This window comes from Rhododendron vialii, chromosome 1a, assembly GCF_030253575.1.
Source record: "Rhododendron vialii isolate Sample 1 chromosome 1a, ASM3025357v1".
NCBI classification, from domain to species: Eukaryota; Viridiplantae; Streptophyta; class Magnoliopsida; order Ericales; family Ericaceae; genus Rhododendron; species Rhododendron vialii.
The window spans coordinates 20597406-20622841 of NC_080557.1; the positions used below are offsets into that span (position 1 = coordinate 20597406).

At 37.7% G+C, this 25436-nt stretch overlaps 1 protein-coding gene across 7 annotated transcripts; it reads left to right on the forward strand.

The window, feature by feature from the left end:
* Positions 1-2408: 2408 nt before the first annotated feature.
* LOC131325233 (cationic amino acid transporter 9, chloroplastic) lies at positions 2409-16126 on the forward strand. 7 transcript variants are annotated; one of them, XR_009199619.1, is made up of 10 exons: positions 2409-2847; positions 5472-5881; positions 6447-6623; positions 6749-6973; positions 7059-7235; positions 7549-7785; positions 11028-11117; positions 11237-11326; positions 11863-11967; positions 15869-16126. XR_009199619.1 is itself a non-coding variant. In XM_058357391.1 (9 exons), the coding sequence occupies exons 2-9, from the start codon at positions 2586-2588 to the stop codon at positions 11378-11380; spliced, it is 1722 nt and encodes a 573-aa protein (XP_058213374.1). In that variant the 5' UTR covers positions 2452-2535; positions 2576-2585; the 3' UTR covers positions 11381-11622. The 7 variants fall into 7 exon arrangements, 5 of the variants coding, with proteins under 5 accessions (XP_058213368.1, XP_058213374.1, XP_058213358.1 ...); XM_058357391.1 differs by lacking the exons at positions 11863-11967; positions 15869-16126 and having other exon boundaries at positions 2452-2535; positions 2576-2847; positions 11237-11622; XR_009199617.1 differs by lacking the exons at positions 11863-11967; positions 15869-16126 and adding an exon at positions 9485-9712 and having other exon boundaries at positions 2463-2847; positions 11237-11252.
* The last annotated feature ends 9310 nt before the right edge of the window (positions 16127-25436 follow it).

A 25436-nucleotide genomic window follows, 5' to 3' on the forward strand; every position in this document is an offset into this window, starting at 1 on the left:
GAAAACTGCATTAGTTGGTTCTGTTATGTGCCTTTGGTTCAGTTTTGGTGAGGAGGTGTTGGTTTTTATATTGTGACTCAGTTTATGGGTATATACCTGCAGGTTTGTGGCCTTCTGTGTATGTGTGAAAACTGTGGGGCTTTGGTTAAGTTTTGTGCCTGCATTCCTGAGTTAAAACTGGGGGTTTTTGCTCAGATTTTTGTGTGGTTATGATGAAAGTTTTCTGAGCCACGAACTGAATTGAAACCTGCTTGTATATACTCAATGAACATGCAGCCACAAACTGAGCCAAAACCTGTAGCTTTAACCCACAAACAGATGCCAAAACCTTTGTGTGTGTATATCTATGTATGTGGCTGTGATGAAAATTTAACAAGACACATTGGGGACTTAGGCGGGGCAATGTTTGAGAGGGTCATTTGGCAACTCATGTTGTAGCCTAGTCCTTGCAAAAGATGTCTACAAATCTGAGCTACATGTTCTCAACAATTTGACTACAAAAGTCCTCATATATATGGTACCATTGTTACTTGTGTCGTAGTCTGTGTCTTAAATGTGTCAATTGGCGATGATGAAATTTGAGCCAAATGTGGTTTTTTTTTCCAACTATTTATTAGCGATTAAGAGGCATTTTGGTTCACGCGTTTGTGGTGACTTATAATGTTGTTTTCGAATAGATTATTCAATGACAGGTGAAGAAAAAGACTATTATTGGGTGGTTTTCGTTGGGCGTAAATCGGGCATCTATACAACTTGGGGAGAAGCTCAACTCCAAGTTAATGGATACTCAGGAAGTATGGCGAAAAGATACAAGACATTCGATGGAGCCGAAGAAGCATTGCTCAAGTTTCACGGGAAGAGATACGAGCTCACAAAGTTGGAAGCCAAAAGTTCCACATCTGCAACTGCGGTGGGACTTTAACATGAAATCAATGGATGCTGGTCGTTTGTTCTATGTTTTTTTTTAGGTTTCGTAGGTTGTATTTTGTTGGCACTTGTTCTCCATTCCGAATGAAGTTGGACGTTCCAATATTATGTAAAATTCACATGTTATGAACGGAGACAAGTTGTAATTTATTTTAAATGAAGATGTTTTAACATTATATTCGAACATCATGAACAGAGATAACAAATGGCATAACATCCATGAATAATGCTATTTATTTTTCCTCCATCTTGACCTACTCATCGGGCTCTTTGGGAGGAGGAATGAAGCAAACACGTCAATCATCAAACAATGAAAATTGAACATCTCTTGCCTCCCTAGCTTGTTTGTTAACCTAAGTCAAAATGAAAAAATTAAGAACAAAAAATATCTTGACCTTTCACAAAAATTTATAACACTTTATTAAGTCTTACTTGGACGAATGCAGCCCAAACATCGTCTTCAGCCACCACCATGTTTTGACTTGCATCCCATTCAAACCCGGGACGATCAAGTAGGTTGACAATGATGAAGCAAGTACGGCGCCACTTCTTATGCCATTCCTCAATGCTAGCATCGGGAAAATCATTGTTCATGAAACGTTTCAAGTAGCTCGTGTAACCTGGACGAAAGTGTCCACTCCTGGTGGTCCACAATCGGGACACCACCATTGATTTCAGTACCGAAATCAACAGCATCTCCTCAGCCTGGACCCAATTGTGACGAGGAGGCGGACGACCAACCATACAACAAAAAAGAAATATGACACAAGTTTTTGTAATTGAAATTATTGAATGAGTTTGAACCAAGTTTGCTTGCTATTTATAACAAAAAATTCAACAACTATTCAACTACATATCAACCATTCAATAATATATCCACCATTCACCATTCAACCAACTTTTACTTTCCATTCAATCTAAAATCATACTTTCCATTCAAATCTATCCTAATTTGTCTTTTCTTTAAAACAAACAAAAACAATTTCCAAAAAAAAAAAAATCATACATAATTACGAACAATTTATATTAAAAACATTTTTTAATAAATTCATTTTCTAATACTTCCAATTGTGCAAAATTGCTTAAATATATTGATTTTTAAATTTATATACTCGTTTTAATACATAATCAAATATAACTCTGCACATGGGCAAGATAGTAATTTGACTGTTTTTCCCATCATCCACCCCTTTTTATCCCCCCATTCTATAAACCATCCAAACGAAGTTAAATTTTATGCCCATTTTTAATATTCCATCCAAACCACGTATTATATTATCCTCCTTCATATACATCAAATCAATGTGGGTCAACCCATTAAAATTAATACCCCATATTATCTTATCCCTTCATATTTTTTACCTTCAATTTTTTCCCCGCATCCAAACGGGCCCCAAGGTATTCTGTTTTTCTAAACGACCCCGGTTGTAACTTGTAAGAGTATAAAACTTGTTCGTCACTGCCTACGCTACGCCCAAGTACTCAAGCCCCACAATCCCAAAACGAATCAAATGCACATTCATTCATTCATTAGGGACGAGACAAAAAGCTTCTCATTTTCACTCTGCTCGATAAACACCGTCACCACGACAACCACCAACGAGAGAGAGAGAGAGAGAGAGAGAGAGAGTATCATATTAGGGATCTTAGAGAGAGAAATGAGAGGCGACGAGAAGAGCAGCATCAGCAATCGCACTGGCTCATCTCCTTCCTGTCTTTCGCATTTCTGGTCCTCTGCTCTCAGAACCAAGTCCCTACCTCCTCCCCAATCGGAAACCTCCTCCGTCCGCGTAATCCCCGGCGGCGACGGCCTCGTTCGCCGCCTCGGCCTCTTCGACCTTATCCTCCTCGGCATCGGCGCTTCCATCGGTGCCGGAATCTTCGTCGTCACCGGCACCGTCGCCCACGATGCCGGACCTGGTCAGTTCATGTTTCACTATCATTCTTTTGATATTACCAGTTTGGGTCATTGTTTATTTGACTTATTAGCATCAGTTTGAGTTGCAATTTGACTTAGAATCAGTTTGACGTTGCATCAGTTTGAATCTGTAATGCATTTTTATTCATATCTGGCAAATATTCCTTTTGTTCACGTTGTATCTCAAAGACGGCCAATTATTTTGTGGAACGGTTCCATTGTGTGTGCTCGGTTTTGAAGTTTTGTTGAGTTTTTTTTTTTGATCCGAAGTTTTGTTGAGTTAGAAATTGACTCTTTCTGTACTCAGGTCGTTATGGAGGTAAGACCGTAAGAGTAATAAATACTTTATAGTTGAGCTCGAATTTCAATGGATTTTCCGATTTGGGCCATCATTTAGCTGTGATAACATGATTTGAGGTTTTATCCACGTACACTGTGGATTTTTCTTCGTATTTGGTGAAGGATTGATATTTTTGTTGCTACTTCATCAGAAGATTTCATTTCGTATTGACTCTTTCAGAATTCCGTTTTTTTTTTTGGTTATCGAGAATGAATTGAGCTGGAATTGTAATGGATGCTGTGAATTTCGATTACCTCATAGATTCATTTCTAGCTAAAACATGGAGAGTGGAGAGATAAGAAAGAGAAAATAGTGAAGTATATGATTCTCTTCGCTCGTTTTGCTGGGGAGAAAAGGTTCAACAAATAGAATAAGGCTTCTTTTGTGCGGAGAGGGAGAGAGAGGCTAAGTGCCCAAAAGGTGGAGAAAGAGCGGGGGCTATATTGGTTACAAGTAAATCCTTACTCTGGTTTTTTAGTAATGGGAAATTGGATTTGAAAGGTAAGATATGATTAGTTACTACATAAGAAGCTATCATTGTCTGCAAGTTGCATTCCTTACATGTCAGAAGTTCAGCTCTCATCCCCAAAAATATTTAATTTCTAGAGATACTCTGTCTGTCATCGTGCCTGCGTAAGGAAGGGAGCAATTATGCAGACGGCTTTTAGTGATAGGCTGATAGCCTAGTTAGTAGTTAGTATTGATTCTTCTGAAGCTTTTAGGATCTCTGGACAGACCATGTGAGCTTGTGAATCGCCATTCTGCAGGTTAAGAACTAAGAAGTATTTGCCTGTGGTGGAGGAACTTAGTTGCAAGAAGCGGAAGAATATAGATGCTCCCAAGGTTGGGAACGTGTAGATATATTATGAAAATAATGTATCTTCGAGTATTCACTTTAAAACTACTATCATTTTAGGCAGGGGCGGCTCCACCTTAAAAAAAAGAACACTAAAAATTTGGAACTTTGTACATATAATTATTTTTCTTTAATATTGTCGGCACTAAATTACTCTTACACAACAAAAATAAATAAAAACTCAACCAAATTTGTGAGTAATTAGATAATATAGCTCAAGAGAACAAAATAAACTAGGCTTAACATATTGTCAACCAAAATAAATGTCTTTCATATAGAGCTTTACAATGCAAAATTTCTCTTTACGTTTTTGTTACCATTGAACAAAAGTTTTGGAGCCGCCCTTGATTTTAGGAAGAAAAATTATGGGCCAAGTCCACCTTAAGTGTAAGAAATGGGCTAGAGTCACAATATATGGTTTTTGTTTAAGATATCATGACTTGGGCTAGCTGTATGAGTTCATCAAAAATAGATTAATAAAGCCTAGTGATAAATCCCTGTTGTCCTATACAAAGATCATACAAAAGCTCCCAATCTCCCATCTTCGTAAGGAGTGAGCTCCCATTACGATGAAAGTGGGCTCCCATCAAACTCCTTCGTTGGAAGCGCAAAAGCGGTTTCCCACGATGGAAACAACACCACTTTAGGAGTTCCATGCTACTAAGTGTTGAATAGGTGGGGGTGCTAATCTTGGTGTAGGGATATTGATTTTCTGCCACGGAAGGGCTTAGGTCGATAGCTAATCTATTGGTTGAGGGTAGTGTGTTAGACTATTGGGTATTGAGGTGTGATAACAGCTTAACTTTGTTTGTGAAACAGAATGTTTTGTAAGACTTGTCCATTTCAATTAAAGGTGGTACATGATGTTTTAGTTTCATGGGTCTCATAGGCTTGAATCGCTTGATTTCAACAATGTTCTATATCTTTTGAAATTTATTACATGCCATCAGCACCTTGTCTCTGTTAATATTTTGGGAGTTATCAACGGGGGATATGTTACAGACAACCAAAGTGTGGTGAGTTTTAAAAACTTGCATGTATATGCCATGTCCCAGATTATTCTGAGACATACCGGAGGTAATTTTCATTTACCCTGAATTAGTGTTGTAGATTGATATGCTTAATTTCTGTTCCTTGCCATTTTAGGATCGTACAGTTCTAAACTGTCACAAATTGGCATGTTCAGGTCTTGTTTCATGCGTGCTGTGTGTTTGTGTCGCTTTCCATGCTTCATGGGTGCTTATATTTTGTTATGACCTGCACCGGCTTTTTGGGTTATTGTTGAACTCTATCATCAAGACAGAACTTCATTGCTTTAGAAGAATCCAATTGAGAAGCTATAAATTGCCATTTGACTTCATTTTTTGCTTTGCTGAAATTTTCCTGCTGTTTCTGGTGATCCTCACACGCTCTCTTCTGCTTGAATACAGGAGTCACAATTAGTTTTGTACTCGCTGGCGCATCTTGTGTACTCAATGCGCTATGCTATGCCGAGCTAGCTTCTCGGTTTCCTGCTGTTGTAGGCGGAGCATACCTATATACATACACAGCTTTCAATGAGCTTACTGCATTTCTCGTGTTTGCGCAACTGATGCTTGACTACCATATTGGTGCTGCTAGCATAGCAAGAAGCTTAGCAAGCTATGTAGTTGCAGTACTAGAGCTCTTTCCCTTTTTCAAGGGTAACATACCAAGCTGGATTGGGCATGGTGGTGAGGAGTTTTTGGGAGCCCTATCTATTAATGTATTGGCTCCAATTCTTCTAGTGCTTCTTACAATAGTTCTTTCTTTGGGAGTCGGAGAATCGTCTGTGTTGAACTCAGTCATGACTACAGCAAAGGTGATCTTTTGTATTTCTTCAATGGAGCTGTTAGTTAAGGATCTCAATGGCAATATCTAAACGTATATTTGCATTTAGTAAGACCTGTTGAAGCATTGCAAAGGAAAGTGCTCACTCGGCACTTGTAATAAGGGTCGGGTATACGTGTCTGACACACTTTAAACGTAACCCCCTCAAATATGCTTTGCTTGAGTTTTACTATATAAGAATCCATTACTTAAATTTTGTGCATAAATACATCATGTTTACATAAGAATTTTGAATTCTAGCTGCATTCTAACCATAGTATCTTTGGACTGGAGAATTTGGATAATCTGACGTAGCAAATAAATGCAACCCTCCACGCGAATGCAAGTTCATGCTACACAAGAGGAGAGATATATGTTTACATGGTTCAAGTGGTTACGGCCTTATGGGAATTATGCTGCCCTTTTTTCTTCCCTGTAGGATGGGAATAAATTGTGTCTCGGTACTAATTGGTGGTTCATATTTGCATTGTAGCTTGATTATAGTTGTTAAAAAATGTTACGCTGTGTTGGCTAATTTTGACATGGGTTTGCTGCAGGTAATAATTGTTATTTTCGTCATAATCGTTGGGTCTTTTGAGGTTGATGTTTCAAATTGGTCTCCTTTTGCTCCAAATGGTTTTAAAGCAGTACTGACGGGAGCAACTGTAGCATTCTTTGCATTTGTTGGATTTGATGCAGTTGCTAATTCAGCTGAAGAATCTAAGAGACCACAAGTAAGTTTTAGTGAGATGGATTTGATGGTTACGGAACTACAGTTGTTTTGATGCTTAACGTGGACATTTTGGTTTGTCATGTCTGATATGCTGTTGTGTTAATGTAATGTAAAATGACATTTCAGCGGGACTTGCCATTAGGCATCATGGGCAGCCTTCTCATTTGTGCGGCATTGTATATTGGTGTTTGCTTAGTCTTAACTGGGATGGTACCTTACCAGTTCCTAGGGGAAGAAGCTCCTCTGTCTGAAGCTTTCACATCGAAGGGTTTGAAATATGTTTCTGTAATAATCAGCATTGGTGCTGTTGCTGGACTTACGACTACGCTTCTAGTTGGTCTTTATGTCCAGGTAAAATGCTGTTAACTTTCACATTGTTGACATTCTTTCATCACATGTATGGCGAGTCTAAGTGGTGCTTTTTTCAAACAAGCAGTCTAGGTTATATCTTGGGCTTGGAAGGGATGGTTTACTACCTTCAATTTTTGCTAAAGTGCATCCGATACGGCACACTCCCATACACTCTCAGGTTTGGGTTGGATCTGTTGCCTGCGTCTTGGCAGGGCTGTTCAATGTGCATGTGCTCTCACACATTCTTTCAGTTGGCTCATTGGTATGTTCCTATCCAGCTTCCATGTTTAGCAAGTTCAGCTTCATAAATGTACCTCTTCTTAATTTAGCAAAAGTTGGATCAATCTTCTGCATTTGCATTTGAATTGAATTGCATTGAATTACCAATCACAATATGCATAGCCCTTGTTTCTAGAGAAGCATTTCTCCAACTCTTTGGTTGCATGGCATGCTATGATGAAGGATTGAGGATTTCAGGGCATACAAATTGGTGAAAACTCTTCTTGTTCAAGGATTTTGGTCTAATTCAGAACTAGGTGTATGCGCGCTAACACGAGCCCTCTGGTTTGTTTCAGACAGGCTATTCTGTTGTCTCAGCATGTGTGGTAACCCTTCGCTGGAAGGATAAGAGCTCAAGTCAAGTTTCGAGAAGGTGGATATCAAGCTGGAGGGAAGGTGTCCTTTGCCTAATCATAATTGCTTCTTGTGGTTTCACTGCTGGAGCTGTCTACCGTTTCAATGCTTCATTTGTGTTTCTGATTGTGGCTCTTATAGCTGCAATCTTTGCTGCCGCTGCTCTTTACTTACGTCAAGTAAGTACATTACAGTTTGTTTATTGCTGATCAAAGAAAAGTAAGTACATTTTAATGATGTACTTTTTTTTATTATAAGTAAATGATTATATTAGCAATGAGGCATTAAGGGAATGCTGCCCATATACAAAAAGAGCTCGAAGACAAAAAGGCCCTATACACCACCATGTGAATTGAAAAGAACAAACCAATCTAAAAACTGATCAAGAGAAGGATTACACTCTCTTTTCTCCCAGCTGTACAAGCTATTCACCAAAAAACTTTTAAGTCTAACCAACGAATTTTCGATTCCTTCAAAACATCTCGAATTTCTCTCTCACCAGATAATCCACATCAAGCAAAGAGGAACCATAGCCCAAACATGCTGTCTACTCTTCCCAACTCTGACGCCCCTCCACGCGATTAAGCGTTCCACTACATTCCTTGGCATAGCCCATAGCAACCCAAACCATGACAACACCAAGCACCAAAGCTCCCATGCCACCGCACAATGAATGAGGAAATGATCGACCGTCTTCGCATCCCTTTTGCACATACAACACCAATTAACAATTATTCTCCTCCTTTGAATCAAATTGTCTAGAGTAAGAATCTTGCCTTGGGCCACACACCACACAAAAAAACTCACTTTCAAAGGCGCCCTAGTTTTCCAAATTGCTTTCCAAGGGAGAGAAGTATTACCTAAATCACATAACGATTGGTAAAAGGATTTCCCCTCAAACGATCCTGATTTAGCTAACTTCCCTCCCCCCCCCCCCAAACTCCTATTCCATGAGTATTATACACTCTAGCAATCAAAGATAACCACTCTTCCTCCCGATTATGAGTGTCCCTCCGTAACCGAATGTCCCAAACTGTAGCCCCATCACTAACTTGAAGATAGTTAGAAACAGATGCCTCCCTATCACAATCCAAACTATAAAATACTTGGAAAGAAATCTCAAAGGCTCACATCCCCACACCATACATCATTTTAATGATGTACTTGTAGTACCGACAACTATAGATTCTTGCATATTGTTTGCGCCATGAATCCCGAAAAAAATGAAGTGCTGCAGAAAAAAGGGCATTTCTAGACGGCCAATTATTTAACAACCCGAAAACACTATTGAATTGATTCAATCAAGCGAAGAAGCTAATATACCAGTTTTTAAGAATCAGTTATGTTGCTTGTTGTTATAACGTGTTTTTAGTAGATTCGGAATCTTAATCTAATGAAAAATGTCTTATGACTAAGGTGGGCTAGTCCAACTCTTGCAGTTCATGCTAGGCAAGGTATGATTAGGGGTCTAAGGACTCAGTGGGATTCATTTGATTGATGTTAAGAGCCCCTGATTCTAGGAGAAAGCCTAATGTTGGATGACCTAAGATTGAGAATGGTGCTTGTTGCTTGGTGGGCTGCTCTGAGCATATGCTAGGATTGTATGAAAGGTGAAAGTGTGAAACTAGGGTTCAAGGGTAGATTTTGGATTCAACTGGTTGAGTCTTAAGGCTGATTTTTGTTTGAATTTGGACGAAAATAGTTTTCTGGCTTCTTTTTTTGGTTATTTGGGAACGTGTCTATGTTTTAAGGCCTGAAGTGGCAGGATAAGTAGGATTAGGGTTTTGGATTCAGCGTTCCAGGGATAATTAGGGTGAAAGGAGCTTGATTTGTGGTTTTGAGCCATGCTTAACCGCACGTTTAATTCCTGAGACACAGCTAAGTGCAGGTCTAGTGCTTCTGGCACGTCTAGATGAGGTGCATCGGAATGTTGGATTGGCTTCTTTGTGTTGATATATGATTGTTGATTTTAGACAGCAGCCACGTGTATTACAGCTATTTTCCATATTGCAACGAGTTTAGTGTTCAAACAATATAAATCCTAGAGTTCAAGTTTGCTGGAAGAACTGCTCAGCACCTGAGAAATCTTCTTTGCCTTGGCTCCAGGTTTGCTCTTCTTCTTCGTCCTTTTCTTCTTCTTTGTCTTATTCCTCCTCTTTTTGTCTTTTCTTCATGGTATTGTTGCTGCTAGAACAAACTACTCAGCCTATCCCTTTTCGGTATTTTCCAGCTTGATTAACTCTATTTCTCATCTATTGTGCCCATCATCTTCTCATCATCTTCTTCTTCAGCTTGGTGGATCCTTTTTCCCCCCTCTTTCTCCTATGCTCCAGGTTCTTCCTTCTTATTTCTTCCTTTTTTTGGATGATAGGTACCTTCACTAGTCAGTAGTCAGTACAATAGTGTCGGCCAGTTTTCCCCTATTTTGGTTTTATTGAATTTCACTAGTCAGTACAATAGATTATGAAAACAGTGTTGACCAGTTAGTACTTTGGAATGGTAGATGCTTGTTATAATACTTAATCTGTGCATGTAAATTGTTAATCTCTGCTTGCATATGTTCGAATCTTGAATTGTTTTTCTGTGCTATATTTGCTATTTTTTCTTGACAACGTGCATCTTGCTTTAGTGAAGCATGTGTCTCACTTCAAGACTTGCGGTTAGGTCCCTAGAGACTTTTGGCGCCTATTGCTTTTCATCTACGCTGTGCATTAAGAGTGTCAGAAGTAGAAAGAGTGTAAATCTTTAGTACCATTTCAATGGCTTTCTAGGAATCTCACCTAAAAGAAACTAGTGGAGTCTCACCATTGTAAGTTCTTTAAGCAATTAATTCATCATCTTCTTGTCTTCTACTGTCATTAGAGACTTGCTTTTGTACTAGTAAGCTTTTTCTTCTAGGTCTTGAATCCAGTATGATGATGAGGTTTGCAATCTGATGGAAAATTCCTAATCGCTGGAAGGTGCATCTCTTCTTCTTCTCGTCTGCTTTTAGAGAGTCTACCTGGTGAGTTGAAATTACCCACAGCGGGTGGGAACACCGGTTATTTTTTCCTTTTTTGTCTTTTTCTGGATGAGTGGATGCAGAAGTGATATTGATCCCTTGGTTTATGTCTTATCCTTGGTCAAAGTAAAAAATGGAATATCATGTAGTCGTGGAAATGCCATGTCATGCTAAGCCAAAATGGGAATTATGCTTGGCAGAGTGGGTCGCTATCTCCTGTTAAATATCTCAAGAAAGAATGATAAAGTATGCATGGAATTGGTGCACTGACTAGCTCCCTTGTGGCTAAACTTAAGGCAGTTACTACTGCACATTTAAGCTGAAGATATGTTTTTCGCCCTTCTTCCAATATTTGCATTACTGCATATATTTTTTAGTTTTTCTTGCTCGGTAAACTCTCTTTCACATTCCTTTTCACAGGCTTATACAGTTCCACCAGGATTCTCTTGTCCGTGGGTTCCAATTGTGCCCTCTGTTTGCATCTTCTTCAACATTTTCCTGTTTGCTCAGGTTTGCACATTAAGTTTCCTTTTGCAACTCCCCTGTAGAGTGATTGAACCGTAAAATTACAAGTACAAAAGAACTCAATGATCAACGTATCAATCTCACTATCAACTTTCTCTTCGCAGTTACACAATGAGGCCTGGGTGAGATTTGTTGTCCTCAGCATTATTTCAGTTGGGATTTATGCATTTTACGGGCAGTATCATGCCGATCCTGTAAGTTCGAGTGAGACATTAACTTACCATAGGGCACCTGCAGAAGAAAATTGATAGTATATCCATTTACCACCGTGTGTGTATATATTCACGTGGCCTGTTGTTTGTTGTACCAAAAAGTATTTACATGAGAGTAGGCTCTCATTGATACTGTTAAGGCATGTAAATTCTGGATACCGTGCTGAATAGCATACTCGTCCATCTATGAAGAGAGAAACAGTATTTAGATCAGTTTTCTTCAAGATGTAAGATATAATTGGCTTTATAAATTCAGAGATTTGACTTCTTTCAGTTCATTCCATCCACTTTATGGTGATTGCCCAATTTTGTCAGAACAATTCAGTTTTTGTTGTGTAATGACATTAGATCTACAGAAGTATCTACAAGTGGCTTCACTGATGATTGTTGGTTCAGTCTGGTTTATGGCCTGCAAGTATTATTGTTTGTTTGTTTCCCATGGGGATCTCAAAACTTGCTCCTATGTCCTCGCCATAAAACTTGACCTGGATTTTTGAATTCTGTTTCTTCTTTGGTAGGTTTCTGCAGATTCAACATGACATTGTTAAGGATATGGGAGCAAACAAAATACATATATGCGCATTTGTTCCCTGGCTGGCACTGAAGCATCTTAACACGCGCGGGTATCTGTTTGCCCCTCTTCTCTTTTCTCCCCCATGTTTTCTGACTCAGGTATGGCTGCAGGCTGCTAGTAAAGGTCTAATCGGTTCAGGTCGGTCGGGTATTGGGTATCTATCACTGAATTTATCAAGGTACCGATACCGGTTCAAGGGGTTTAGGTTTGGTTGGGGACTTCAGGTGGACCGTAGAACAGGAACAAAAGCACAGAAAAGGGGCATAAATTACATTTGCATGAATCATTCGATGGACTTAGATACTCATTACGGATTACCAAACATAAAAGCAACTGATGTTTATGTGCTGATTGTAAAAACTCAAAGATAGATTGATGCACATCTCTATCACATTGAGGGTAAGAACTTTAGGTCACCATCGCTGACAATGTAGAAACCAGAACGTAGGAGAGAGGTTGTGGTTTGTTGTTTTAGGGGATGGGGTTTTGTTTGAGTGACAGAGTCGTAGGCTGTGGGATTTGAGGAGGTTTGATGGTTAGGATTTATCTAAACCTACATAAAGATCAAAAAATCAATTTCCTTGTTGCTTCTTCACAGTCAGATTAAGGGAAAATTTCGCATTCCAACGATCTAACGGAAAATGAAGAATCTACATTTCAAACCTGAAACAGACCGATCCCTTGTCCAGACTTACCGAAAGGTTGGATCGGTACAAATTGGTCGGATAAAGTTCCAAGATTGAGTGTAGTATTGCCAATTCTAAAAAAAATATAAAATAAAATAAGTGCAGTATCTGTTTTTGGCCTTTTGGCTAGCATTGAGTTTAGTATCACCGATTCTAAAAAAAATCAAGTGTAGTATCTGTTCTCGGCCTTTTGGCTAAGATTGAGTGTAGTATTACCGAGATTCTAAAAAAAATCAATTGCAGTACATTTTCTTGTCCTTTTAGCTTAAGATCTAGTGTAGTATCGCCGATAAATTTTTGTTGAATTTCCCTTTCCCCTTTCCCTGTTTTTTAATAAATTTTTGCCTTTCACAAAAAAAAAAAAAAAGTATCGCCGATAAAAATGAAAAAGAAAAAGAGCTAGTGTGGTATATGTTCTCAACCTTTCGGCTAATGACAAGGCTAAGAAAAAATGTAGTATTGCGGATGAAAAAAAAGGCCAAGAGTAGCATTTGTGCTGGGTCTTTTGGCTAAGATCAAGTGTAGAATCGACGATAAAAAAGAAGAAGATCAAGTGAAGTATCTGGCCTCGGCCTTTTGGCTATGATTGAGTGTAGTATCGCCGATTCTAAAAAAAGATCAAGTGTAGTATCTACGCTCGGCCTATTGGCTAAGATCAAGTGTAGTATTGCGGATAAAAAAGATCAAGCGCATTATTTGTTCTCAGCCTTTTGACTAAGATCAAGTGTAATATTGCCGATTCTAAAAAAGATCAAGCGTAACATCTATTGTAAGACCTGTACTTTTATTTTCTTCTGGTTAACAGTTTATAATGGGGATTAATATAATTGGAAGATTTGTGGGAATTTGAGCAAATATAGGAATTGTATGGAAGATATACATGTTTATTTTGTGATGGGCATGCACGTGATACTGGAGTGTATGTGCATCAATTAATGGTAGTGTGCGGGATGGTTAACAAACAAAAGAAACAAAAGACAGAAAACTAGTGGGTACAGAAAGTTAAAATAGTTTTGGAATATATTTGAGATAAGAGATGATATACTTGTGTATGGGAGGGGCATGTGGAAGGCTTGGAAAAGACAATAATAGTTGTGCTGTAGACTTTTTGTGGGGAGGGGATGTATAGCTCTCTCTGGTGGACGATTGGGAGGAGGGTGGGGGGAATACGTGGCAGAGAGAGAGAATTGGGTTGGTTGAGAGGGCCATTCTTTTTCTTGTTCTTCTGTTGGAGGGGAAAAAAACTGGTTAAAAGGGCAGTGGAATTTAGTGTACTATTCTCATCTCAGTTTTTCTTGTTGTTCGAGAGTCGGGAGGGTTTTGAAAACTCTTTTCTGAATTAGTTTTGTGGAACGATTGGGAGGAAGTTTTCAAGGGAATTATACAGGGTTGAGGACTTGGTGTTTTTGATTAGGAATTTTACACAACATAAATGTTAAGGTGTTAATCACCATATTTTGGTTTTGGATTTTGTCTTAAGGATTAAAATTTGACCTGAGGGTGATTGTGTTACATGGTGATGCTTGAGGGTTCGGGCTGTTACATCTATGCTCGGCCTTTTGGCTAAGATCAAGTGTAGTATCGCCGATAAAAAAGAAAGATCAAGTACAATATCTGTTCTCGTTCTTTTGGTTAAGAACAAGTGTAGTATCGCCGATTCTAAAAAAAGATCTGGTGTAGCATCTGCGCTTGACCTATTGTGTTACACCTCGTCTTTTCTTATTCCTACTAATTATATTTCTATAATAAGAAAAAAGAAGAGGGATTTTTATGGTTTGGAGACTAATCGACATTTCTCCCTCTGCATGGTATAACCATTGTTGGCATTATTATAAGTTTTGGGGTAAAAGTCTAAATAGTTTTAGTATTTAGTGTTGTACCGTATTTAATTAGATACTTTTATTAAGTGGTTACCTATTATTTAGGGGGAACGTGGGTAATTAATGGGTAGTTTGATAGGCTTTAACTTGAGCATATTATTTCACCAGTTCATTAGGGTTGGTTTTAAGAAGCGTCCAGACTTTTGAGAAGAGCAGTAGCCATAGTACAAAGGAGATTATCTTTGGAGTCTTTCGAGGTAATATTTTACTTCATCTCTCTCGTTCTTTTGATCTACCATTTCACAAAGCGATAGGCCCATGGATTGGGCCCTTGTCGAGTTAAATTTTTGGGTTGGAGGTTGTCCTTTTGTGAGGCTATGGTGAGTTTGAGAGATGTATGTGCCCTGTGGGTTTGTGTGTGCGACGTGGTGCGTTGTGAGATGCGTGCATGGGTGTTGCTGATAATGATTAATCTCGGCTGATGCGTATGCAATCTTGGCTTAATGCATGGCTGGTATATTATATTGGATAGAGGAACATGTTTGGTTTTATTGGCAGGAACATAATAGGTACGTGAAGAACAGATCATGGTTTGGAGTTGGAATAAAATAAGGTTTAGAAGTTGGGTTTTATAGTTTCGGTTGGGTACTAAGAATTAGCAACCTAAATTGGAGATTGGGTAGGTTATTCATACATTATTTCTTAGCTAGTTTTATGGTCAGCGTAATTTGCAGATTAGATGATCAGTTCGTATTATTCTTTTGTTCACGTTAACTTCATTTCACGCTGTTCGGTATATTATCTTTGGATTCAAGCGAGTAGTTAAGTATGTTACGTATTTTCGAAAGATCCCTGTGTCCCTTAAAAGTATTTCCTTCAGAAATTTATAAGAATGTTATTCGGAGACTCAAAACTGTTTATAAGTTTTATAAATTGGCATGCGATGAATTTTTTGAGATCAATTGTTAATATTCTTTTTGGTGAGAACTTGGTGGATATTAATGGGAATATTTATTTCGGAAGTCCAGGGAAATTATTCCTCTTTGTGTTGGTGACCCTGGCCATTGGAAAAAAGACTGTGTTAGGCCGATGACCCCAATGCTCAACGACTTTCTTTCGCCGGATCGTCTTAGGGAAAAGTACCACGGGCTGCCAACCCTGATGACTCTAAGTTTGATATTGGATCCAATTTTGATGAGATTTATTTTGGTCATTGTATTGTTTGATTGTGGTTTCCCATTATTGATGGAGTTAATGTTGTGATCACCACCAAGAATATTTATTGGTTAAATGCTTAATTTATTATTCTGCTGGACACCTCATATGCCAAATTATGATTTAATGGTAAATTATTTTAATCTCCGCTTTCAACTTTATTTATTATACATGCTTGCTATTTATTGAGCTCGTCAGCTGACAGATTTTTATCCAACTTCTCTTTCAGGCAAGTTGGAGAGTTAGGCAAGAGCTCTGGCGGCATCTCGGAGATTTATTTTGGTTGACCTCCTTAGGATGTCTCATTCTAATTTTATTTTAAAAATCGCTTCCGCATTCGAAATAATTGTCAGATAACAAATTATTTTTATTTTTGTTGGTTCACTGGATATTGTTTGGTTCATGGGATGATTGTGCCCCATGCTTATGATGAGACATATTTGGCTTTAGATTTGATTAATAACGAAAAACGATCATTTGAATTTCAGTTACTTTTATTTATTTAGGCTGCGTGTTCTATGGGTTAGCCTCATGGTTTATGACCGGTCACTTCTCGTTTTTGGGGTGTGACATATTGGCTAAGATCAAGTGTAGTATCGACGAGAAAGAAGAAGAAGATCAAGTGCAGTATCTATTATTGGCCTATTGGCTAGATCAAGTGTAATATCGCCGATAACAAAAAAGATCAAGTGCCGTATCTGTTGTCGGCCTTTTGGCTAAGAATAAGTGTTGTATCACTGATTCTAAAAAAAAGATCAAGTAGCTATCGACCAAAAAAAAGAAGATCAAGTGCAGTATCTATTCTTGGACTATTGGCTAAATCAAGTGTAATATCGCCGATAAAAGAAAATCAAGTGTCATATCTGTTATCGGGCTTTTGGCTAAGAATAAGTGTAGTATCACCGATTCTAAAAAAAAGATCAAGTGTAGCATCTGTGCTCGACCTATTGGCTAAGATCAAGTGTAGTATCAATAATAAAAAAAGATCAAGTGCAGTATTTGTTCTCGGCCTATTGGCTAAGATCAAATGTAGTATCAAACCAAACCAAACCAAACCAAACCGAGTCTTATGTCCCAATCACTTGGGGTCGGCTACATGAATCCGTTTCCTCCATTGGACTCTGTCAAGTGCCACTTGTTCACACAGACCCATTATATTCATATTTTTGCGCACTACAGCATCTAATGTCAATTTAAGTCTACTCCTCCCCGTAACATTGCTACCTAGAGCTATTCTATCCGCTCTCTTAACTACTGCATCTTCTGGTCTACGGTAGATATGCCCAAACCACCTTAGCCTATTTTTCTTCAACTTCTCCGATATAGGTGCTATACCTACCATCTCACGAACTGTTTCATTTCTAATCTTGTCTCGTCTAGTCTTATCACACATTCACCTCAATATTCTCATTTCTGCTACACTCATTTTGCTCACATGTTGTTTCTTAATAGGCCAACATTCTGTCCCATAAAAAAAAAGATCAAGTGTAGTATCCCTGATAAAAAAAAAGATCAAGTGTAGCATCTGCGCTTGGCCTTTTGGCTAAGACAAAGTGTAGTATCGCCGATAAAAAAAAAGATCAAGTGCAGTATCTATTCTTGGCTTTTTGGCAAATCAAAAAAAAAAAAAAAGGCTAACAAGGAGTTTAGTATCGCCGATTCTAAAAAAAGATCAAGTGTAGTATATGTTCTCGGCCTTTTGGCTAAGATCGAGTGTAGTATCATTGATTTTTAAAAAAAGATCAAGTGCAGTATCTATTCTCTGCCTTTAAGCTAAGATCAAGTGTTGTATCGCTAATTAAAAAAAAGATAAGGTATCGTATCTATTCTCGGTCTTTTGGCTAGCATCGATTCTAGTATCGCCGTTTCTAAAAAAAGATCAAGTGTAGTATCTGTTATCGGCCTTTTAGCTAAGATCGAGTGTAGTATTGCCTATTTTAATTAAAGATCAAAGTGTAGTATTTGTTCTCGGCCTTTTAGCTAAGATCAAATGTACTATTGCTGATCAAATTAAAGATCAAATATAGTATATGTTCTTGGTCTTTTGGCTAATGACAAGGCTAAGATAAAGTGCAGTATTGTGGATGAAAAAAAAAGGGGTCAATTGTAGGATCTGCCCTCGGTCTTTTGGCTAAGATCAAATGTAGTATCGACAATAAAAAAGAGATTAAGTGTAGTATCGTCTACGCTTGGTACTTGAGTTTTGATTATGCCATTGGAGACACTCTTAGAAAACAATAAATTTCATTTTATTAATCTGTTGAGTAAGTAGTTTTTCCTTTTCTTTTATTTTTCACAATTCTCACATTTTATTTTTATTGGGCCTTTTGAGAAGGAAATTGATTTTTGCACTCCACTTTTTACTAATGGTACTCCACTTTTAACTTGAAGTTACTAGTAATTTCATAAACAAATTGGAGTGCCAACAATAAAAAGTGAAGTGCGAAAAGTAAAATCCTTTTGAGAAATAGGGACTCTTTCTATTTTGCTAGCTGTTTAGTAAAAGAGTATACGTATTTTATGAACCAATTGGTGTTAGCTCACTTTGTCACTCATGTATGCTTCCATAGGACATAGGAGAGGTAGATGGTAAATTCTTCCCCAAAAAATCAATCATTCATTATTTCTTCCCTTGAATGGGGACATTTGTTTAGTTATTTATTCTCTTAATTGGGCTTAATATAATTATGAATTTATAAATGTTTGATGTAATTTAAATATTTGTATTCTTCCGCTGTTTCTAATTAAAAAAAAAAGATAAAAGAATACGGAATATAATTTCTAATGAGCACGATTTTCTAGGGGCAATTATTTAGGTGTACGTAGACACCCCAATTTGGAAGTCGCAGATAACTTTTAAGTCCCCAATGATGATAAACAAAGCATGATTTAAACCTTTTGGAGCACTACCTTTCGAAAATCGTAGACAAGTGGCCGATAAGCTTCCCAATGATTAAAACGTGCCTTGAAAATTTTAAACAATGCTCTTTGTACTCAAAGGAGTGAGAAAACACCTTAGAACTTGGTATGAGAGTGCCAAGTAACACTTAAAATGAGTGAGTACGTGTTTTGGCCATCGTGGCACCAATGGTCTTCTGTTTAGTTTGCTTTCAGCCCATTTTTCATAAATTAAACTTCCTTATTTTTATGGTTGGAGTCCACCATCTTTTAGTACATTCAAAACCCTCTTCATCGATGTATAATAAGTCTTAATCCGATTTGAAAGGAGGGAGATATAAAGATTTTGCCTAAACGACTTCTTTTTCGACCACCTGAGGTAAAATCATCAAATCTTTTGATGTACAAAATTATTTTTTATCTAAACCACTTGGGTTAGAAAGTAGACTTGATGAGCTTTCCAACGGTTCAAAGAACACCCAAAATTGAGTTCGGGAGTGTCCGGAGCGGCCTTGCGAAGTTTGGTCTGTTGAGCAGTCAGTTGTACCGTACGGTGGATATATTTGTACCGTACGGTAGAGTTTTTAACCGCCTTAACTTAAGTCGGTTGGGATGTGCCATACGGTGGACCCTAGTGCCGTACGGTGGACTAACTTTTGGTCAAAAATGTCAGGAAGGCGGCAAATCAGTTGAAGGCCGAAATTCTTTGTGTGCACACCAAGTGTGCTTGATATCCAAGCCATTTTTGCCCTATAAATACCTCCCCCTATCATTAGACAATATATACAATTTTTTTTGGAAGAGAAAAGAGATAAAGAAGAAAATTGAGAGAGAGAGAGAGAGAGAGAGAGAGAGAGAGAGGACATTTTCTGAAAAAAAGGAAAGAGATTAGAGAGAAACATGGTTCTATATATCAAAAACAGTTCACAAATGTCTTGAAAACCACCATCTATCGTCCATACTTTTTTTTCAAGCACCGAAACACTCCAAAGCCAAGTCCAAATTATGAAAATCCTTTAAAAGACATCCAAATCACAATCAACCTTGTGTGTACCACCTTTCCAGTGAATCGAAGCTCTCCAACTCACCCAAGTTCACACCAGAGGCTAGCATATCAATCACAACTATCCAAAGAAAGGTTTTCACTCTAAGAGGTATAAATCTTTTATCCAATACTTGTCTCTGTAATCTAAGGGTAACCACATGGCCTAGACTGGTTCCTTATTCCAGCTTTGGGTCTAAATGGTTCAAATGCTGCATGAAAATTAAAGTTGGAATCCCACTCATCTCCACCGTGCGGTACACATTACCACTGCACGGTAGAGAGTTTTCAAGGAAACAATTTTGTTTGCAATTTCTTTTCTTCTGTTTTATCAAAGCAAGTATGACATGCCATGCCATCTCATGATCTGTTTTTAGAGTAATACATGTTATGCTAGTTAAAACAAATCATACGTCCATATTCTGACATGTGCATTGTAATTCATTTGATAAATAAGCATATGTGCCTGTTTTTAGATCACCATATGCTTTTTGAACTTGTTTTAAACTGTTAAGTCATGTAATTCAGTACCGTACGGCACAAGCCTCTATTGTACGGTGGTGTTTGTTTTGGGATAAAGTCCTCGTTTGCTTCCTGTAATTAGATGTTTATGTTTAAGCATGTTATCAATTAATACCTATTTCTGATACAAACTGTCTGCATGCTATAATGGTTTATGTGCAAAATTAACCATAAAGACCAGCACCGTACAGCACTCCTCTATGCCGTACGGTGGAGCTTTGCGTGGATAGAATGTTGTTTCAGTTATTTTCTGCAAGCATGTCTGTTAGCTTTTGTTATTGGCGTATAAACTGTTTAAATGTTAAATTCAAAAGCATGACCCCTTAATGTTTATATTTCTTTGCAATTAATTGTTTTCATATATAAACTGTTTATGCGGCCTAAAAAAGTTAAGCAATAAAATGATTTTCAAATCCCACAAGTATTAGTAGAGACCGATTTTATCGGGCGAGGGGGGGGGGGGGGTGCTTTTCTAAACAAAACCTTCACCCCTCGTAACCTAGCTCCCGAACCCAAAACTCTCTGTTTTTAGACCAAAACTTTTTTTTTTAAAGGGCAAAAGAGTCAGATTTTTCTCAAATACGGTTTCTCGGGGACAATCCTTTTCAAAACCCGGGTGGCGACTCTCAAAATGAAAAAACCATTTTTCCGGGCTGGTAGCCCACATTAGGCTAACGAACCCTACAAAGTACAAACACACATTCTCTCAATCATATTCCTATGGCATAATGGGTTAGCCAAAACTACCTCAATTCTTTTTCAACCTAGGGGACGGACACGGAACTTTTTTTTCCCAACATAAGGACATGTCGGGCATTTTTGGTTTTCAACGGAAGGACAGGTGGCGCCTTTTTTTTTGCCAGGCGGCGGGGCAGTCCCAAATCCCAATTGCACTCTCTCTACAATTAGTTCCACATAAGTTGTAGGGTACCCTAGGGTAGGGTAGAGTACCCTAGGATTTAGGCACTTCCATAGGATTTAGGATGCATTTTTCTATTATAGGGTTTTAGTGGTTTAGGCACTTTCGTAGAGTACCCTAGGATTTAGACACTTTACATATATAGGGTACCATAGGATTTTAGGCACTTTCATAGAGCATGTTTGTCCTTATGTTTGATTGCAAAAGGTGCTTGTCCTTGAACTTAAAAAATATAAATATGAAGAATTATTTGCTAAGTCTCCTTAATACATAGGGGATATGTATTATTTCCTCCACCACGCGATGGGCGCACAAACTAACAAAAGTAGGTGTTTTCAGTCATTCCTACGACATATGGGAATTTTCTCCACCACATGTTGTGCCCACAAACTGACAAAAGTAGGTGCTTAGTTTTTTTTTACAGGACATAGATCTTATAGCTTTGGTACCATGTTAGAAGAAAATTGACAAGAAACTAGCTTTTCGTTGATATGTATCATTGATTGTATATAAAACATAATCAGAAGATGCCTTTATATAGGCTACAAAACTCTGGGACAAAGAAAACTAAACCAACTAGGAAACATGCATAATAAAGAAACCAAGACAAGAAACTTGAATAATAATATCTAGAAACATGGTAACATAGTATTTTCTATTCTCATGCTAACTTCCCTCATTAAACTCAAGTAAGTCTACCAACTTGAGTTTAAAAAAATAACAGAAATCAAGAGCGTCCAAGCTAAAAGAAACCAGGAGCAACCAAGCAAAGAGAAACCAAGAATAGCCAAGCCAAAAGAAAACTAGAAAGAAATTAGGAGCACACAAGCCAAGCTAAAAGAAACCAGGAGCAACCAAGCAAAGAGAAACCAGAAGCAACCAAGCCAAGAGAAAACTAAAATAGCCAAAAAACAACCATGAGTGAGAGAAGTAGAGATTTTAGGTGAAATCTGAATGAGTGAGATAGTTACATGTTACTACGAGTGCACGATAGATGGCAACGAAGTTTAGGCCACCTGCCGAGAGTGAAATATTATGTTAAGTGTTTTATAGGTTCTATTATTCATATTTCCTAGTTGGTTTAGGTTTCTTTATAAATCAAGTTTCTTAATTGGCTAAGATCAAGTGTAGTATCACCGATAAAAAAAGATCAAGTGCAGTATCTGTTCTAGGCTTTTTGGCTAAGATCGAGTGTAGTATCGTTGATAAAAAAGGATCAAGTGTAGCATCTGCGCTCGGCCTATTGGCTAAGATCAAGTGTAGTATTGATGATAAAAAAAAGATCGAGTACGTGTAGTATCCATTCTCGGCCTATTAACTAAGATCAAGTGTAGCATCTGCGCTCAGCCTATCGGCTAAGATTAAGTGTAGTATCGACGATAAAAAAAAGGTCATGTGCAGTATCTGTTCTCTGCCTATTGGCTAAGGTCAAGTATGGTATCGACGAAAAAAAAGAGAAAAAGATCAAGACCAGTATGCAATAATCCAACCCAGAGTAACATAGTAAATGTTTGATAAATTTTGCTCTTATGTTTGATAATCTAGCTTGCTACTTGGTTATGCTAGGAAATCTAGAAAGTGTGTGCAACCACTTGATTAATATAGTCGGGACCCCGTTGAGACATAGGGGTTGGGCTGCTAAACGAACCAAACAGTTCGAGTTTGGTTCAAGCTTTGCTTGACTTTTGGCTTGTTCAAACTCATTTGTAAAAAATATAAGCCAAGCTCATTCACGTTTTTTCGTTTGTTTATGAATTCAAGCCAAGCTTGACCATATGAGTGTTTGGCTCGATAGACTTGTGAACAAAGGAGTCATTCTGTAAATTGTAAAAATATAGGGATAGATTAATAAATATCCCAAAACATGAGATATGAAAATTTAGGACTACATTAAATCCTATATAAATCTTCCATGGAGCAAGTCAAAGAGTTTACTGGGAAAATTTGAAACTGCTATCACGTTCTTCTAGCTAGGGTTTTATTGTTTTGAATTAGCCCATTTTATCTTGAACTTAATGAGCTTAAGCTCAAGTTTGAAAATTTGAAATTTCACAAGCTGGACTCATGCTTGAAAGCTTGAGATTGACTTGCATATTTCACGAGCCTAGCCAAGCTTATCACGAACACAAAACTTCAAGTTTGAGCCAAACTTGAACAATTAGTCTCAAAAAGTTCTCAAGCTCGAGCCAAACTTGAACACATATAATATGGAGTCACTACTACAATAATCATAAAAGATGACGCTTGAAAAAGTGAAAATATGTCGCTTTTTGAAAAAACTGTAATTAAAAAGATTACAATAAGTAAATAATGTTAGTCATCCAAAAAATTGTGATATAATATATTTATGATGTTACTTTCTAAAAAATTGACATAAATATTATTTCTTTTTTAATGTCAGTTTCTTCTAAAGTGTGATATAATATATTTATGATGTCGCTTTCTAAAAAACTGACATAACTATTATTTCTTTTTAATGTTAGTTTCTCTTAAAGTGTGATCTAATAGATTTATGACGTCACTTTCTAAAAAACTGACATAGTTATTCTTTCATTTTAATGTCAGTTTCTTCTTATAAGTGATATTGAAAAATGAAAATTTGTTTTTGAGGAGACGACGCCATATGAGGAGCGTGTGGTACCTCAACCTAATTAATCCCGCCCAAATTAATATCTAAATCTAATTAATCCGGCCCAAAATAAAACCACGCGATGAAACCTCTTCTCATCCACAATCTCTCTCTCTCTCTCTCTCTCTCTCTCTCTCTCTCTCTCTCTCTCTCTCTCCCCGATCGGGTACTAGGTTGCTCTCACTCTTAGCCTCCTTATCAGAATAGATCACATTACTTCCGCAAGGCAAGGATGATATCTTTCGTAGTAGTCAAGGAGGCGTTTGACATCGTGTGGTGGCGGTGGAAGCTGTGATATTTGCCGTTGATTGATCTTGGTCACCGGCCACTTGCTCTGCCATTGCTTTGGTCACCGATTGACTCGAAATCAAACAAGTGTATAGACCCACGACTTTTGTCTAATATGATTGATTATGATTCAGAAGGACCAATCTTATAAAGACAATAAAACCATTGTTACGTTTCCACATCAAATTAAAATACATAATTAATAATATTATAGAATATCTTGAAATTGAGTTTTTGTATTCATTTTGAATTTATATAGCTTTGATTTGGGGAAAGGAAGTCAGTAAGTAAAGAAGGCTTGGTTACTGCTCCGAAAGAAAGGCATCGGTAAGGGCTTCCCGTGATGAATTGACTTAGAGTTTTGGTCTCCAATCATTTTCTAGAAATCTTATTGTTAGTTATCTGCCATTGAGTGCTAGTTTCACCCATTTTGGATCTCAAATGAATTAGTTATGTTTTTTTTTTTTTTTTGCGTTGAGATGTGTCGCTTTTGGACATTTCTTGATCCTTGTGTCAAATCTAATCTTGCTCAACTATTTCCCCATGGTTTGTTTAGTACTCATTGTTAACATACTTCAAGTGACCAAATGTTCCATGCTCAAAGAGGCCTCATTGAAAACCTTACTTTTGGTATACTTCACTGGTGAGTGGATAGTTGAGTTTGGTAGCGGTAATTATGCCATATTTAGAACTTATTGATAAGTATGGCTTGTTGACGAATGTTCGTATCTTGGTAGATTAATATTTAAAAGGAGTTGAATTGGAGCTGTGAAGCTACCCACTTGCTAGCCGTCACTTGGTTGTACTTTAGCAATCACTGCGAGTATATAAAGGCCTTAATTACCTTATTCTCGTAAATTGTCATCTTCTGATAGTTTTAAAAGTATGATAAAGCTTGAATTAATGTTGTTCAATGTTAGCTTTGACTCTTCATGAAATCCATGGGAAAACGACATCTTTTGACACTACGACTATCGAAATGGTATATGGATACGACGTTTGGTCCTCAACGGATGATAAAGGAATTGTGGGTACAAAGAGATATAAGGTGATGTTGAAACGTGCACCAGACGTTCATTTGGGTACTATGTGCCCATGACTCGATATCATTTCACTGCCACCAGCTGGCATTTAGGGTCGCTCCCTGATAATTACTGGTTGATCTGTGAGTACCGTTTCGAATACTGTGAAAATCTGATTGTGAGCTTCAATAGTTCCTATTGTTTTACGAATAGACCTCTTACGGGTATTATTACATGGTTGTAAATTCGCTAATTACCTTATTATCAGTATATGGGTTTGAATTGTTGCGAATCTTAAAACTTATTGAGCTAAGTTATTCCATGGAGATAATATAATTCTGGTACTTTATATATTCATATGAGCTTATCGCTTATGAAATTTTAAATCCATTTTTACAGGCAACACAAAGTAGAAATCCGAAGGACTTAGTTGTCCTTTGAAGTTTTGCTTGGCCTCTTGCAATGTTTCTAGAAGAA